The following is a 16672-nucleotide window of genomic DNA, read 5'->3' as shown; positions in this document are numbered from 1 at the left end:
GGCAGAACTATACTGAAAACAGAGATCTATCCAAACAATTCTTAGGAGTTAATGTTAAGCTGTGTAATAGGAACAAATAGAAAGAGCAACAGTATCTCCTCTTGGAACTTTTAAAACTAAGAATTAGTAAATTCTAGACTTTTTTTTTAGTATGATCAGATCTAAGAAAATCTGGAAGGTAGAGTTTGGCAAATCAGCATTTTCATTCCAAGTGTCATTTCTAAGTCAATCCATTCCCCTCCTATACCCATGTGTTCCACTCAAATTAGGTTAAGATCTATTATGCTACATGCAGTGTTACCATGCAAAAGAGGAATAGACAAAAACAGATAAAGACTAAGATGAGCTTGAGTCAAGCCACATTTTAATGCAAGTGAGTACTTACAAGACACTCATTACTACAATGATGGTGGTGGTCCTACTTACTGCATCTCTTTTCCTTCCTATAGGGCATGGAAGAGAAGGAGGTTAAAAAGTACTGAAGAACATTCCTAAATGATGCCTGCAGATATATGTCAGTGCCCAGCACTTCACAGAGAATAGCTCAACAGCTTCTGATGGAAAAAAATAACAGATCATGTGGGTGCACAGGATCATCTCCAACATTCACCAAGGCATTTTTGCAGTCATCTCCAACAAGTCAAGCTGAACAGTCAGGCTCTCCCATCAGAATTCCCCCTACCCCAGTATGCTAGGGAGAACACAGCACTGGGTTATCTTCCCACTAAATGTAGACAGCCTGAGGCGGCTACAATCCATCCCTTATAACACGCCTTCACCACACGTACTGCTGGTCACACATGAGCAGAGACAGGCTGCAAAGTGGCTCTTTGCTGCTTGTTCTCATGCTCACATTAATCTTTCTGACAATCAGTGCCAATCAAGTTCTCCTGTGACCTGTCCCATCATTACTGGCTTGGTTTATCTATTGTCCTGAAGACAGCCTTTCAAAAGGCAATCTGCTATGCATCAGGCAACAGGGACCAGACATTTGGAGGGAGAGGAAGTGTGCATGTCCTCTCCAAACTGAGAAGCAATCACCTACCTCTGGGGGCAGACTAATCTTTAAATGTAATTACAGTTTCCTACATTCACACTTCCTGCTCTGGAGAAAAGGACATACATGAAAGTTGTAGTGTATACAGAGACAGACACGCTCATCTGAAAAGGTGGAGCAGCAGTAGCAAAATTAAGTAATCAAGAAGCAATTTCAGGTAGGTAAACAGTCCTTTACACATGCTGCTGATTCAAATATTCTCTCAGTGCTATACTCAGTGTTGCCTCCCCCTTCAGAGAAGTGCACTTGCTCCTACTTCATTGTTTACAATTCAACTTCTGTCATGGAATCCGCAATTCTCTGGTACACATTAGTGCATGGATGTTTCTGATCTCTCTAGGTATAGCTAATACTGTATGTGCTAGTGGCCAAGTCTGTCATGCCTTAGAGCAATGGAACTGCAAGAAGTGCTTCAGTGACCCAGAAAACACAAAAGTAGATGGGAAACAGACTTCTTAACATTAAAAATAAAATAAAAAAATGAGGTGACAGGCCAAGAAGCAATTGACAAAGTTTAATCAACTCATGACTTGGGTATGCTGTTATTTGAAGAAACAAAGCAATTTTTCTGAAACTGTGCAAGAGTCAGGTTAATTTTTTTTCTGATCCAGTCTCATTTTCAATCTTATGCACATTCAGAGCAGCATTTTAGGTTTTAAAACTGAAGGTGATATTAAGCTTAATTTCATGAGATAATCATGCTAAAAGTGACTATGCACACTCCAAATCTACTTTATGCAAACTTGAACATGTTAAAGTATTTGCTATCACACTGATTAGATAAAGACATGAGTAATATATACACAAGTACTACTCTTGCACTATTTTAAGAGTTGTGCTTCCTTCAACACACCTTTTGGAAAACACAATATAAAAATTCCTACCTATTATGCTGCCCTGGGACTCTACTCCCATGTCACCAGAGGAATGTTGGGAAGAGCGTTTGGGAAGTGATTCTGCCAGACCCCGGTGTAAAGTGCGTCGTCTTCGTCTCAGAGCAACTAATTTTCCAGAGTCTTCTATGGACTGATTAATTGCATATTCCTCCATTAGGAGATCTGATTCTGCAGTGGAAAAAACAAAGTTACTGAACTGTCAAAAGCAAAGCTGAAAAGCTTAGCACTGAAGACTTAAAGTGTGAGTTATGGAGAGCGGCAGTGAGAGTAACAAGTGCACCTTCTATTTACTAAATAAATTTAAAGCAGGTCTAACAAACTACACCTTGACCTGTACCACCTGTCCTCTTTTCTAGAGGGCACTTGGAACACTTTTCAGAGATGGGTGAATATTTAGCCTAGCCAGGATTGTTTAATGATATGCAAGACAGCAACCAGAAGAGCACTGCAAAACACTGTTAGACTGAGACTAGGAATTGTGTTAGACTGCAAGCCTGAAGCTGTGGCTGGTCAGGCTGTTAACAGACATATCCATGGAGTCTGCCAAGTGCCACTGCTTCTCTTTTCATGTGCACAATCAAGGAAATACTTAGAGATAAGCACATGTAGTTGAGAGTAACAGCTTTCCTGCTGCTCTTCATGTTTCCTTCAGAAAGCAATTACGACAAGGTATACAAGAGCTCCTTGTTAGCCACAAGGTTTCTTTCATACCCTGGAACTGGCAGATATATTGATGACAGGAAATTCTGTCTTCGAGACTTGCTTAGGTGTTGCCTTTTTTTCAATCCATTCTTTAAGGAACCAAGTTTGACAGATGTGAAAGCATACAGAGCAAAGGCAGCCTCCTTACTCCAGCACAAAGAAGAAAATGCCTCACCAAGTTGTTTGAAGTTTTCCTGTATTCCTCCCCATGTATTCTTCTCAATTACAGACTTGACAAGGCCCCAAGGCTGTTTTTTGTACTTCACTTCTGCAGAAACCCTAGTAAACAGAATGCAATAATGAAAGAGTGCTCTTCTAGGCAGCACAGTGATAACAAAAATCTCTTACCAGAAGTAGGCCTCTAACTTAGGTCTATTATCTGAAACACCAACTGGAACTGCCCTGGCTTTACACCTGGGAAGCACTTTCACTGAAGAAAGGCAAGCAATAGACAGTAGTAAAGACAACATCTCTAGCTAAAGCCTCACAATCTGAAGGTCCAAATTATGGGAAACATTTTGAATTGTTTTCCTTCAGACTCAGACTAGCAGACCATTTTTACCCACTGAATCATTCTCATTTTAGCATACATTAAAAATAAGATTCAGGCTTTCAGATCATAAAGTCCTGATTTTTACTTTGTATGTGTACACATACAAAGTAAAAATCAGGACTTCATGATCTGAAATTATTTTAAATATATATATATATTATTATATATTGCATGGGCACTTCAAAAGCAGCAAGTAAAATTCATTATCACCACTCACACATCAAGTGCTCAGACCCCACCCTGAGTAGACAGAAATTAAAATCTGTCTTTCTGTGAGCATGACAGAGGGGAAAGGGCATTCCTGGCTTCCATTCCCCAGGTCAAGTTAATCAATAACACTTCCACAATAAAAATGAACCAGAGCAGAATCCTTCAGAAGGATGCTTCTAGCAACTGAGTGAATCCCAAAGCTCTCCATAAAGGACAAAAATATAGCCTGTGACTTCAGTTTCAGTGAAGAACACTGACCATCCTAGAATACACTTTTTTCAACTTTTCAAATAATCTTCCAAATCAATGTAAGCCCACTGCATTTCTAGTCTAACAGAATAAAATCTTTCAAATAGAGTTTTTGAGCCATTTTAAACACAGTATAATAAGGCTAGCTGTAATATCACCATGTGCCTTCCATTCTATACATGCCTGCTCTGTGCACCATATTGAAACCTAGGTTTTTACTCTTACCCTAGGGTTGTCATGTGCCTCAGATAAAACAAATCTAGCTCTCAAAGAGGAAGTGATTCACTAAAAAAAAAAATCATCCAGAACAGTAGTTCAAGGACTTTTCTTCCATCCTCCTCCCAGTGGAGGGGGAGTCTTCAGTACTTTTATAGCCTGAAATAAGCCAGAACAGAATCCAGGCTTGCTTACCTTTCCTGCTGAAGTTTGAGATACAAGGTCTTACTAATGACTGCACAAGAACTACCAAGGATTACATAGTCAGAGAGCCATGCAAATGCACTGAACATGGAACTTGATCACTTCAAATGTTTTCAACAAATGAGAGAGGAACTCTCCTATCTAGGTATAGTTTAGTTGAGTACCCTCCCAGGAAAGCTGAGTATGTTCCATCTTTCCTACACCTTTTGGTGAAACCACCCTCCTCTGCAGGCCCTTAGCAAGGATATCTAGGAAACTCTGTAATAAAACATCTCCATTTGTTCCAACGGATCCCACTCACACAGCTGCACTCCAAAACCCACGGCTGGTCAGAACCCAGCTGGAGACGAGTTCTGTACCTCAGAGTCAACACGAGTTCATTTCTCACTGCATTAATGAGATCCAAATACAGCATACATGTGACAAGGAATAAACCAAGCTTATGTTTCAGAAGATATCTCCAACTTCAAGAGAAACCGACAATCTCTATGCTGCTGGTAGGCAGATTTTTTTAATAAGCACGCATCACCAACCTGTAAGACCTGTGCCTTGGTTTCTCCCCTCCCACTGTGCCCCACCCAGGCTCACCGCAATCGACACTTGTGACTGGACGTGCGGCTGATACAGTATCTGTTCACAGTGTAGAAATAATCGTGGTAGGGGACATCATGGGTCAGTACCTCAGCATCCACCTGGTAAGACTGACCTTTCTGGCTCTGCTTATGCAGGATCTATCATAAAAGAAAGTAAAAATTAGAAGGTATATTCATGGTACACAATTTTTTTCCCTCTTTCAGCCTGAGTTCCTTAGGCTAGATGATCAAGGAAGCCTGAAGAACCACCATAAAAATCAGTTAAGAGTGTCAAATATAGATGAGATGAGGAAAGAGAAGATGCCTCCTGCTAGAACCAGCCTAGGCAGCAGCAATACTCCTCCACTGCCACTTCAAGTACCAGATGCAAGGCTGGCCACTGACTCGTTACCACAGCTCTTCTGTTGAGACCTGCACCTTTCCCAAAGCAGAATTTCAGAATGGTTGAGATTGGAAAGCATCTCTGGTGGTCATCTTGTCCAGAAACTGTTCCCAGGCAGGGCCATCTAGAGCAAGTTGCCCAGGACCATGTCCAGGTAGTTTTCCAGTATCTCCAAGGAAGGAATGCCACAACCTTTGTGGACAACCTGTTCCACTACTCATGCACCCTCACAGGAAAAAAAAAGTGTTTCCTGATATTCAGAAGGAATCACCTGTGTTTCAGTTTGTATCCATCACCTTGATCCTGTCACTGGGCACCACTGAAAGCTGTGGCCTCTGGTGGTGGTGAAAGCCTGGCTCAGACTTCTTTGCACCTCTCTCCAGATACTTCTTTACATTGTAAGATCCCTCAAGCCTTCTCTTCTCCACCTGAATATTCCCAGCTCTCAGTTGTTTCTCTTATGAGATGCTCCAGTCCCTTCATCATCTTAGTGGCCCTTTCACTCTTCACCTCTCGTACTGGGAATCCCAGAAATGAACACTGAAAGCATTTACTTGCATTTTTTTGATCCCCCAATTCCTAAGAGGCGTTAATACTTTTCCCCACAAACTCTGTGGGAGTTTACAGCCATCTGCAAAGGTAGAAATCTGCTCTCTAATTTCATGACCATTTGCTCACTAATGTTGAGAGGGGCTGCAAGCCACCCTTAGAGATACCACATTTAAACCACAGATGCCCATTCAGCTCACTGAACTTTAATCTGTGGTCAGAACTCTGACAGACCATAGAGCTGACCTCTCCCTTGCTTTAAAGGGCACCAGACAGACACACACATACACACAGTACCTGCTTTTCAGTTGCAGTTGTGAACTTCCCACAAAGTGGATTGTTAATGGTTACAGTGTACGTCAAAGTCCTCAACTGATTGCCATTGGAATCTCTATTCCAAGGGGTTGATACAGCATCTAGATGAGAAGTTATGCAAAATCTCATATACAAGTTACCTAAAAGGCATTATCTCTGCCCAGTCACATCTTAACAGCTCAAGAACAGCAGTGGGGAGAAAGACAGAAAACTGGTTCCAAATAGTTGTGGTTTTCTTCAGGAAAGGGGAAATTGTAGCTCACTGATGAACAAAGGGAAAGCACTAAGTAGCTGAACCTGAGTCTACTCGAAGAGACTTGAAGGTATAGAAAAGTATATGCAATTAAATGAAAATATGTAATTTCCCATCTGCTTAAAGTTGATTCACTTAGCATTATCAAACGCTTTTGCCACTTCGCCTTCCAAGCTGACACTGAATAAATATTACCCTTTTTGACTTAATTTTCTGTTCTTATGATCTCAGTGAATAAAACTTACTCATCTAGAAAATTAAAGCCTTTGAGTATCATTTAAGAGGATGCAATCATTGTGCTAGCCATACAAATTTCACTATTTCTGGGACACAATGTAACGAGAAATACCCCACAGAATGCATCAACTTAATAGCCGACCCAAAATTCAGCCGTTAAGGTGCAGTTTTGCATTAAGGTACATTGAAATAAGGTTTTTACTCCAAAATATGACTGATCTACATATCTATGGGAGCAACAGTCTAGCTTTAAATATCCTCTCTCATAGTGAAACTTCAAAGCTTCAAAATTCTTTTAAAGCAAGAACAAATTTAAAATTCAACTTAGCCCTATTTAGCAATTCTTAACGGTCAAAATTTTCAGGGTAGTTTGTAACATAGAAGGCAGAAGAGTTTATTACCTACTATACTCCTGGAATTGAGAAACCTCTGCATGAAGTGAGAATTGGTGAAAAGGATTTCAAACATCTTGTCTGCAGTGATGTGGAAAACTCTGTTTATAAAAAGTCTCCCATAGAGTTCATTCTCAGAGACTGTCTCCTTCACTGCTAAGAAAGGCAGAGAGATCAGGTTAAGAACAGTATTATGAAGCACTTTCATATTATTCTAAGCTTTATTACAGCTCAAATCCTTCCCGAGCTTGCATCAACATTTGTTTCTCACTCTCAGAAACCCAGTAATGATAGTGGCACGTGATTTCGTAGGTTGGTTGCCTTAAGGAACAAAGTCCAGAGCTGATTTTCAAACACACACCACTACCACCACCCCCACCATTTCCCTGTGCAAATTCATAAATCAGCATCAAGAGGTCCCATCTCCTTAGTTTTGCCTTCAGTATTCTACTAATCCTACAAGAAACACTGGGGAAAGAAAAAGTTAACATAATCTTTATTAATACGTGTGCCTGTTGTACAAAGGACAAGCAAGCAGGAAAATGAAACCATAACAGTTTTCTTCTTAGTTGTGGCTAGTTTCAGAATTCTGCTTTCAACATTTGTAATGCTGGTAGTGTCCACAGCCTAAGACTCACAACCAGTTCCTCAAACCCTTCCTCCCTCCATACCTATTTAACAGGAACACAGGAGGTACCCGGCTCCATTCTGCAGTCCCAAAAATGCACCAAGGGGCTCAATTGCATCACCCATTTCAAAGCCACCAAGCACCCCAGTGGTGTTGTGTGGCTGCAGTACTGATCTTTGCTATTTCTGCTTCTTGGTGGTTGCTGGCATGACTCAGCTTTGTGGTTGTCTCAGCCACTCTTGCAAGAGATAAGGGACAGAATTATAATCCTGGAGGGCAAGCAGTCTCCTGGGCCAACCCCAACTCAATCTGCTTATACAGAATTACCAAAACCAAACAGGCCCCACCCCCCCTCGAAACACACACATTATTAAAACAAAACAAAAAAACAAACAAAAAAAAAAGCCCGAAAGCAAATCTTGCAGCAGACAGACAGTCAGGATGCCTAACCTTTCAACTGATACAAATGAGCACTCAGAGCTATGAAAGGTCAGTGCCAGCCACCAACACAAAGGTAGCCTGAATATCCAGCTATAGTTCACATACTGCCTACAAGCTACAGTTACAACACTTAAAACATTACTGCTTGGTAGAAGTCAGGATTGATAAACGCAAATGAAGCAGCTAAACACCACAGCAGTCCCCACCGAAACCCAATTCTGACTGAGTAGAATTCCTCTCCAGTGCTGCTTCTAGCCTGCTAAAAATCCCCATTACACATCTGCCTCAAAAAAAGTTCTTTTTGATCTAATCAGGTTTCAATGTAGGACCCCAAAAGTGAAGCATGAGTGCCATATTTTTGTGCTTGCACAAGAGATTGACTTCCTTCCCGTGCCATGTTCTGCTTATGCAATTGTAATTCTACACAATTAGAAGATGGGACAGAAAGCAAACACACATTTCAAGAGGCCTATTTAACCAGTCAATACGCAGTTATTATGTGCAGAATACAAATTCTGCTGTGCTGAAACATTCTGTGGGAAGCCAGAAATTCTGCCTGAGTTTTCAGCTTATGCTCACTATATTTCCTCTCCCAGCCAAATCTAACTCTAACAAAATGCAGGCCAAGTGAACTGTAAATTTGACCTCAGTTAACAAGATGAACATTACAGACCTCTCCTTTCAGAATACACCTACCACTTCCTCTCTTTCACTAAGCAGACAGGAAGCTTCAGATATTGGTGTTGACATCCCCTTTGCCTACTGTGCATCAGCTAACATGCGTGCAGTCAGATAGCAGGTAATTCAAACCTGGTTACTCCAGCTGGGCATTACTCAGCTGGACCTTGACATGCCCAAGGAATCTGCTACCACTTAAAAACCAAAAATACAAAGGCCCAGACACATGATCAAGTCACCATGCATCAGATAAGCTTTGTCAGCTGTTTGAATATGTCTTAGCAAATACATGATAATATAAGTTACCTCTGCCCCAGTGGGCCTTAGCTAAACAGCACAACTTCACAATCACCTGAAATGCCCGAGGACAGCTAATATTTTTCTGCTTATGCAAGGTAATTTGGTAAGCCACAGAGATTTTGATACGCACAAAGCCCATGCATTAATACCTTAGGGTGCAGACTTTGCTACTGAGCTATTCTATGCTTTGTCCATGAAGCCTGTCCTCCTTCTAGTGAGTCTTAAGCAAGAGCACAAGGAGATCTAAACAATCCTGTTAGTTGATTTACCTACACTCTATTTCTCTCTAGTCATGTCTTTAACAAGGAATAGTTAATGAAGTACCAAGTGCATCACAGTGTCTATCAAGAAATACATTTTTACCTTAATCCCTCTCAGTTCTTAGAACAAAGAAAGAAAAAAATTTAAAAATGTTGTTAGCACATAAAGCAGCATTTTCAGAAACTCCAATCTGAAACTGGTTTTATATATCAAGGCCCATCAGCTACTTTAGATGTTAGCACTCAAACAGCTGCTCTCCAGAAAGCCTGGAAATCTTTTATATGATGGGTCTGGAAGGTGCACGTATGTATAAATACTGCTCTGAGTTCCACTTTCACTCAGGTTTCTCAAAATTTATCTGTAGAAATCCTAGACAAAGCAGCAAGCACAGCCAGTAGCATAGCCAAGAATAAATGTACAATTTATATGCTTGCAATTCAAATAGACAGCTTTAACCACTTACCTCTGCTACAAATAAAGAAGCACGTTTGTCTACTGTTTTGTTTGTTTATACTCACACAGGTAAATTTGTATCTGCCTTTATTTATCTCTATACTAGAGTAACATCATGCATTTGACCTAAGACTGGCTTACAAATATTTTTTATGAACAAAATACTTTGTACAGGTATAGAGATATCAGTCTAACTCCTTCCCTCTTAATGCTGTTCTAACCCCTCAGCAGCATGCAATTATCAACACTAACTCTCTTAGCCTGAATACATTTATAGCTGAATTGGAGCTGTCTGATAAAAGAACATGAGGTTATTCTGACTTTAGGTAAGAATCCATAGGGACCCAAAAATCCAGAAGTAAATATATTACCCAGAGTGTCCTGGTTCAGCCTGAAGATAGCAAGTCTGTTCCCTCCCCCTCTATTGCCTTGCACTTTATAAGGTCATTTTCATCACTGCAAGGCAAGCTATGAAATAATGTTTGAATATAATACCATTATACAGCAGTGATTGCAGAGGTTTAAAAACATCTGCAGTACAAGAAGAGAGACAGAAAACGGTGGTGCGGGGGAAGTGGTCATCAACAACTAACTGCTGAAAGCTAAACACACATCACAAGCAAGTTAAGAAAGGTGAACTGCTAAGAGCAGAGGCTACCAAACAAATTAATAAGAAGACTGACTTCTCCACTCCACAGAGTTAGGGGAGGATCAGGGTTAAAAAAAAAAAAAAAAAAGTATGCAAATCTTGGCACTGTTCAGCATTTCTGTACCACTGGGGATGGAGGGAAAAAAATGCACACTGCATGAAGAACATATACAGGAAGGAGCCTTTAAGCAGATACACCTGAAATCAAGTTAATAAATGCAATTGCTAGAAGTGAACATGTTCCAGACATCATCTATTTAAAGACTGTATCAGCAGAATTAACCATTTTCAGAGAACTCTCCTATACTTAAAAAGACTAAGTACAAAATTAACTTGGGGAGGTACTGAGTAAGAACTGTCTCAGTGCTAGCTTTTTCCAGTTCACAAGATAAGAAAACCCCAATCTTATGCCTTTTGCCTTTACGCAACTCAAACATATAATCCCCAAACCAGCTGGGTAGACAGATAGATAGATATAGACACATATTCAAAAAATATGTCCTTTCAGTATTTTGATTAAAATGCCAACAAGATAACAGGGCTACTCTTCCTTACATGCACTGTGTATCCAAAATTTCATATCTTGAGGTGGGGGGAAACCAACGCAAGGCTGAATCAATTTCAACCATCCTGTATTTCAAATACTATGCCCCATATATCCCTGTCTGCAAGAAAGGTCATGCCACTGCTGTACCCATCTCACAGCACCACAATGCAGGCAGTTACACTCTCCTGCAGACCACACATTTAAGGTGGTTATTAGTACAAATAGAAAAAACACAGTAAGTCTGTCAAGTTATGCAAGGAGATCAGAAATTTATTATGCCCCTATATGAAGTTTTCCAACATAAAACATTGTTTTCCAATTTCCTGCTTTCCCTTTTTTCTTTGAAGTATTTCATGCAGCTGAACATTGCCAATGAAAGAAAGGGAAAATATTTCATGCAGCTGAACATTGCCAATGAAAGAAAGGGAAAAAAACCAAAAATACCCACCTTGCGTACAAAAGAGTCATTAGAGAAAATTTAAAAAAATCTCAGCCCTGTTTCGGAAACACGTATTCCATGCTTGAACTAAAATTTGTTTACTAACATGTACAATTAAGACCACAGATACTAATTTTTAGCTTAGCCAAAAGTTTGTCATGGCTCAAGAATTTATACTCCAATTTATGAAACCAGACAAAAGCACCAAGATGCAGGTCCATAGGCCAGTGGTGCCTAGCGGGATGCACACCCCACTTCTCCCAAGTAACGAGTGTGAGAACTGCTTAGGACAAGGGAGCTAGTGTTGGGAAGAACAAGAGTCTTGAGCTTGCCCCTCACCTTATTTGCCAGGACACCTCCATGGGCAGCCTGAGTATGAACCAGAGGACACAAGAGAAATTAATCGCATGGGTAAACCTTTGCCATGTAGGAAAGCTAGTTTCGTTTGCGTGAAGGAATTCACCTTGTAAGGGTATGGGGCAACTGCAACAGAAAACAGACAGAAACAGAAGAAAAAAATTCTAAGCATGAAGAACCTGAGAGAAAAGATTAATGTTGTGAGTCTAGAAAATCCTGCTCTGAATAAAAGACTAGTCTTGGGGGAGGGAGAAAAGCAGCATGAAGTCAGTTGTCTTTTTATTAAAGAGACATCTCCACTTTAATATGTTCTATTTATTCAACATCACTAATGCAGGGATGACAGGGAGTATCAGTACTGTTATCATTCAGGCAGCTAGCAGCATGAAAGACAACAGGACTGTTTTTCAGTCAGTTCCACTGGAGACCTTTCCCATAAAAAATAAAATCCAGAGACAGAAGAGAGATGCGGTACTAAGAAGACAGGAAAACTGCAAGATATCTAAAACATCCAAAGGCCAAAACTTTCTGCTGCTCTCAAAGATACACCTGTGAAGGAGTAAATTAATTTGTGAAGCTTGTTAAGTGTGTAGGAGTATGGCATAAACAGCATCCTGTTCAATTAGGTATATTCACAAAAATGATAAAACCTGACAAGCATCAAGTTGAATCTGAACTCAAGCAAACAGAAGGAGTATGGTGAGCAAAGGAAAATTAGCTGAATATAAAGTATATCCCCAGGCAAAAATCATTATTTGCAGGCAGCCAATTCAACCCATAACTTCGAAACCTTTCCTGGACTCCTCAATGATCCCAACATAAAGACCCCTGCAAACAACTTCAGTTGTCAACTCTGAAAGGATAAGATACAAAATTTCTCAGAAATTAAGAATCATCCTCAATTAATTGAACTGTTCTATTCCTGCCAACAAGTGATGAAATTAAGTTCTCTTCACATACAAAAGAAATATTCAGCTTCTACTGAGCACACTGCTACTGTTGAGCTTTTCCGTATTTCATTTGCACACCACCACATAACCTTGGAACCAGTACAGGTTTTACACACTTTGCTTTAAAGGCATTTACAGAGTCCGAGATTCAGGTATTTAACAGAACATCCACCACAACTTCAGTGATCTGCTTGAACAACCAGAGCCCTGTGGCACAGAAAAGTTCCCCATAGTAAGTGAAAAGCTCTCCTTAGAAAGTGAGAACTTGCAAGGGGCTACTGTGGGACCTCAGCACAAGTCTCACTATCACGCAGCCCAGGTAGAAACCATGCTCCAGCCTCTCTCCCAAGGACATAGCAAAAATTCTTTTCCCAAAACTATTATGCGAGATACTACTACAGTTTCACTCCTATGGTGAGAAGATCAAAAGAAACACGTAACAGTCAAGTTACAGTCTCTGTACTACTGTGGTATCCAAGTTTCTTCTCATCTTGTACTGGGTAATGAGGTATGAGTTCTGAGGATGGTATATTAGGATCCATTAAGATACTAATTGTTGGTACAGAAAGTGTAATCTGCTCCAAGATATTCATTAAGGTTTTCATTAAGTTTTCATCTTCAGATCCCATTCAGAACATGCACATATTCCCCTGAAAGCTGGGACGTTGTCTTGCTTGGACTTTCAGTGAGTTCCTCAGTTTACTCCATCAGTAACACTGAAGCCCATAAGCCTTCAGAAAGCATAAGTGTAAAGAAGAGGGATGGGGGAGATTTTCAGAAACTTAAGAACTGTTATGCCTGAAATGTTTTCCCTCAGTTTCCAAGAAGTGCAAACAAAACAAAACAAAAATCTTTTAAATATCCATGAGAACATAAAAAGTAAACTAATACCACTTCATTGTCAATAAATACTTTTTAGTTTAAGCTGTTAGCAACTCTCTATCCACCAAGAGAGAAAAATCAAAACCACAGTTTGTTTTCATTCTAAACACCCAGTAACATTTTTTTCTCCCCAAACACTAAGATACAAAGATGTTTTTGCTGCAATTCTGTGAAACAAATAAGCAAACAAGTTTCATAAGGTCAGAAAGTTCTCTAACTTGCTCCACAAGTGAGATGGAAAACTAAAGTCAGGTTGTCTTACAGATCCCAATTGTTATAAGATTTACCTTCTTCACTATCTGAGGCACTGCTTTTCTCTGGAAGATTTTCATTCTCATTAAGGTCCAAGGACTTTTCTAAAGACCTGCTCCTGACTAGCTTAACAGGTTTTCTTTCTGAAGATGGAAGAGGGCTCTTTATTTGCTTCTCAGCTGGGGAGTCCTCCACCTGAAAACACACAGAGGACAAAAAAAAAAAAATCAGTAACCACAGACCATTAAAAAAAAAAAAAAAAAAAAAGCCCATACCAAAACCCAAAAAGAAAGTTACTTTCAAAGAAGACAGCCATACAAAGGAAGCCACAAGTTCTATCTACTTGATCACAGCACAGTTAAGCACTAATTTCTCCCCTGTTCCTCTACCCCAGGCAACCTCCCTTCCTCTTTATTTAAATCTTTCACTAAATCCTGGTAAAAAGGAACAGTCTTACTTGTATGCGCTGCTGGTTTAGGCACCTTGTATGAGGTGCCTAAAAAGGGACAGTTTTCACCCCATCCAGTCCCCTGGCACCCACCTGCACAGTTTGGTCCCCTTCCCTATATCAACACAAATATAAATTATATATTATATATAATATAAATTCATTAACCTAACACAGATTTACTTTGTATTGATAAATTTCTTTTTTTTTTCCTGCCAGTTTAACAAGGGTCCAACACTCTGGAGGGGAAGCACAATGAAACACAGGCAGTGCCTTCCGCTTTCAGTAAGATTAGATTATCCCAATTACATCTTTGAAAGGTTCTTATTTCACAGGACTCCTTTACCCTTCGACAAAAAAAAAACCAACAAAACCAAAACCAAAAAACCCAAAATCTTTTAAAATACTGTCTAGAGCCATCCTACCTATAAAATGTTACTGCTCAGAAATAGAGCAATGGAGTATCATTTGCCATCTCCAAATCCCCCAGAATATCAGTCACTGAATCCACGATGCAGCTCTTTACCCTAAGCTGTAATAACTGTTGGCTACGCAGACGTGCCATTGCACACTTACACAAACCTTGTCCATACAATTTGATTGCAGATTTACTTCTTGTATCTCAAAATGAATGCCAACCAAAAAGCTAATCTACCAGCTTTGAATCATAGTTTTAATTCTAAAGCTCCCCACAAAGCCCCTGTGGAACACCTGGGATCAACAACAGTACAGCCTCCACATGCAGCAATACTGGGACCACAGTGAACATGATCAGGCCTCCTCAACTGAGTAGTTCTGATTTGTCTGCAATACCATTATCCCCTAAAAATTATTCAGCACTGACTCAAGAAGGGAAAAGCATCCGTTGTTTGAACAGTCATCATGTACTTCCCATATTTCTTGGCTTTTTTCAAAATAAAAACCATTTACTTTTTTTTGTGCAACTAAAGGCCATTAGCAAAAGGTGGGTGGGTGGAAAACAGGCATGAATCTGACTGCAGTATAAGCAGACAAAAATACTTCTTTCAAGGTTAAAATCAAAGAAAAGAAAAAAAAAGGAAAACTGAATCAGAAAAGCAGATCAATTAACAAATGCTGCTATTGAAAGGAGCTACCATGCCTGTAGTTATACTCAGTCAAACAACAGAATCTAGGACAGAACTAATATTTTTATGTCAAAATACTTTATCAATATAGATGAAAGTCAAAAAGGAGCTAGTGGTGATAGAAGAGTCTAAAACTTGACAACAGATTCAGCACAAATCCAAGGAACTCTCATAGCACTTTTATGTCAATTAGGGATCTGGTGAACAAGTGGAGCTCCCACTAGCAGCATAAGAGCAGCCTACTATGCTATGAGCAGAGCAGGGAAGTCAGGCTCAAGTCAGAAGACAAGCAATAGCTCCAACAAAAAAGCCTTTCATGATGTCAAAGAAGAGGACATTCATGCTGAGGCTTTTGGAATTACTGATTACCTTAAACACTATTTTCTTAGGGTTTTGGATGTTAGGGTATTGGGTTGGTTTGGTGGGGGTTTCTTTACAGTAAAGAGTAATGATTTTTAGATCTGTCTCTGGAATTAAAGATGTGTAATTTCTTCCCTATGTACATTTATCTCTTGAGCTAGTCCAGTACTGCTAAAATCTGTGCTAAGGCTTTTCTGGTTTTTAGCCTGTGAACAGCAAGCTCTGGGACTAGAAGGTCTCCCTACAAGGGGCAGAGGGAAGACGATGGTTGTAAACACAGGCAATAAGGTGGTGCCCACATTAAGATGTACTAGGAGAAGCAGATGAGCCATGACTGATGTTCCATACAGAGTTTCTTCAATCAACTATAGACAGCCATTAACAACATTTTTTCCAAGACGGGCCAAGTAGTACAGAGAACTCAGATTTTCCACTGAAGAGGGCTTTGGGACTTGCTTTGTCTATCAGAGCAGTAAAGGGGAGGTTAAGCCTATTTCCCTCCAGTCTTTGGAAGGTGATTAACTGTGCTTTGTGTCATCATTGCAATGGTTTTTGATAAATACATTCTAAGCGCTACTGCCTCCTCCTATTGCTCTTGTGGTTCTACAAAATATGCTGTAATCCTGGTGCTGTGGAGACAGTGTTGACATTCTTGAGAAATGCCAAGTGACACATAGAGCTGAACACAATCATTAGGCGTTTTAGTTACCCTGAAACAGTAAACTAAAGAGTTTAGTTACACATTTATCAAGATTGCACTTTTACATTATAATTAAAAGACTTTTTAAAGGCAGTTTATTCAAGGGAGAATCCTGGCCATTTTTCCTTGCTTACAGACCAAATCCCCAGGCATTCCTCCTTACCAAGCAGCCCAATCAGATTTAGCACTCACAGGAGACATTTCTGGGTGTGGCTTCTTTTCCAAACGTAGCAATTATTTTTAAATGGCTTGTTCTCGTGCAAATAAGACTTACAAGTCTAAACCAAGGCTACCTGTGTAGATTTTTAGTTATGCTAAAAATCAAAAATTCCAGCAGCATCCACAGTCCTCTCAGGCTTCCCCTACTTCCAAAAATGTCCTATATTGCCAAGATTTCAGTGAAGGATACCCAT

The 16672-nt window shown here is 39.9% G+C and overlaps 1 protein-coding gene across 8 annotated transcripts in view; it reads right to left on the bottom strand.

Annotated features, from left to right (window-relative positions):
• GRAMD1C (GRAM domain containing 1C) overlaps positions 1-16672 on the bottom strand; it is a 53205-nt gene that overhangs the window by 2892 nt on the left and 33641 nt on the right. For 5 of the 8 annotated variants that reach the window (XM_050331868.1, XM_050331870.1, XM_050331871.1 and 2 more), the window contains 7 exons: positions 13681-13840; positions 6818-6964; positions 5909-6027; positions 4676-4818; positions 2831-2934; positions 1942-2121; positions 386-443 (listed from right to left, as the gene is read on the bottom strand). In XM_050331868.1, the coding sequence (XP_050187825.1) occupies positions 386-443; positions 1942-2121; positions 2831-2934; positions 4676-4818; positions 5909-6027; positions 6818-6964; positions 13681-13840 (911 nt within the window). Of the gene's footprint in view, positions 1-385; positions 555-1941; positions 2122-2830; positions 2935-4675; positions 4819-5908; positions 6028-6817; positions 6965-13680; positions 13841-16672 lie in introns of those variants that run through there. The other 3 variants (XR_007630848.1, XM_050331869.1, XM_050331875.1) reach the window with 3 other exon arrangements.

Source organism: Myiozetetes cayanensis, unplaced genomic scaffold (genome assembly GCF_022539395.1).
Source record: "Myiozetetes cayanensis isolate MyiCay16 unplaced genomic scaffold, myiCay2020 scf5-8, whole genome shotgun sequence".
NCBI lineage: Eukaryota > Metazoa > Chordata > Aves > Passeriformes > Tyrannidae > Myiozetetes > Myiozetetes cayanensis.
The sequence above is the reverse complement of the archived record's forward strand: the minus strand, read 5'-3'. Positions and strand labels throughout refer to the sequence as shown.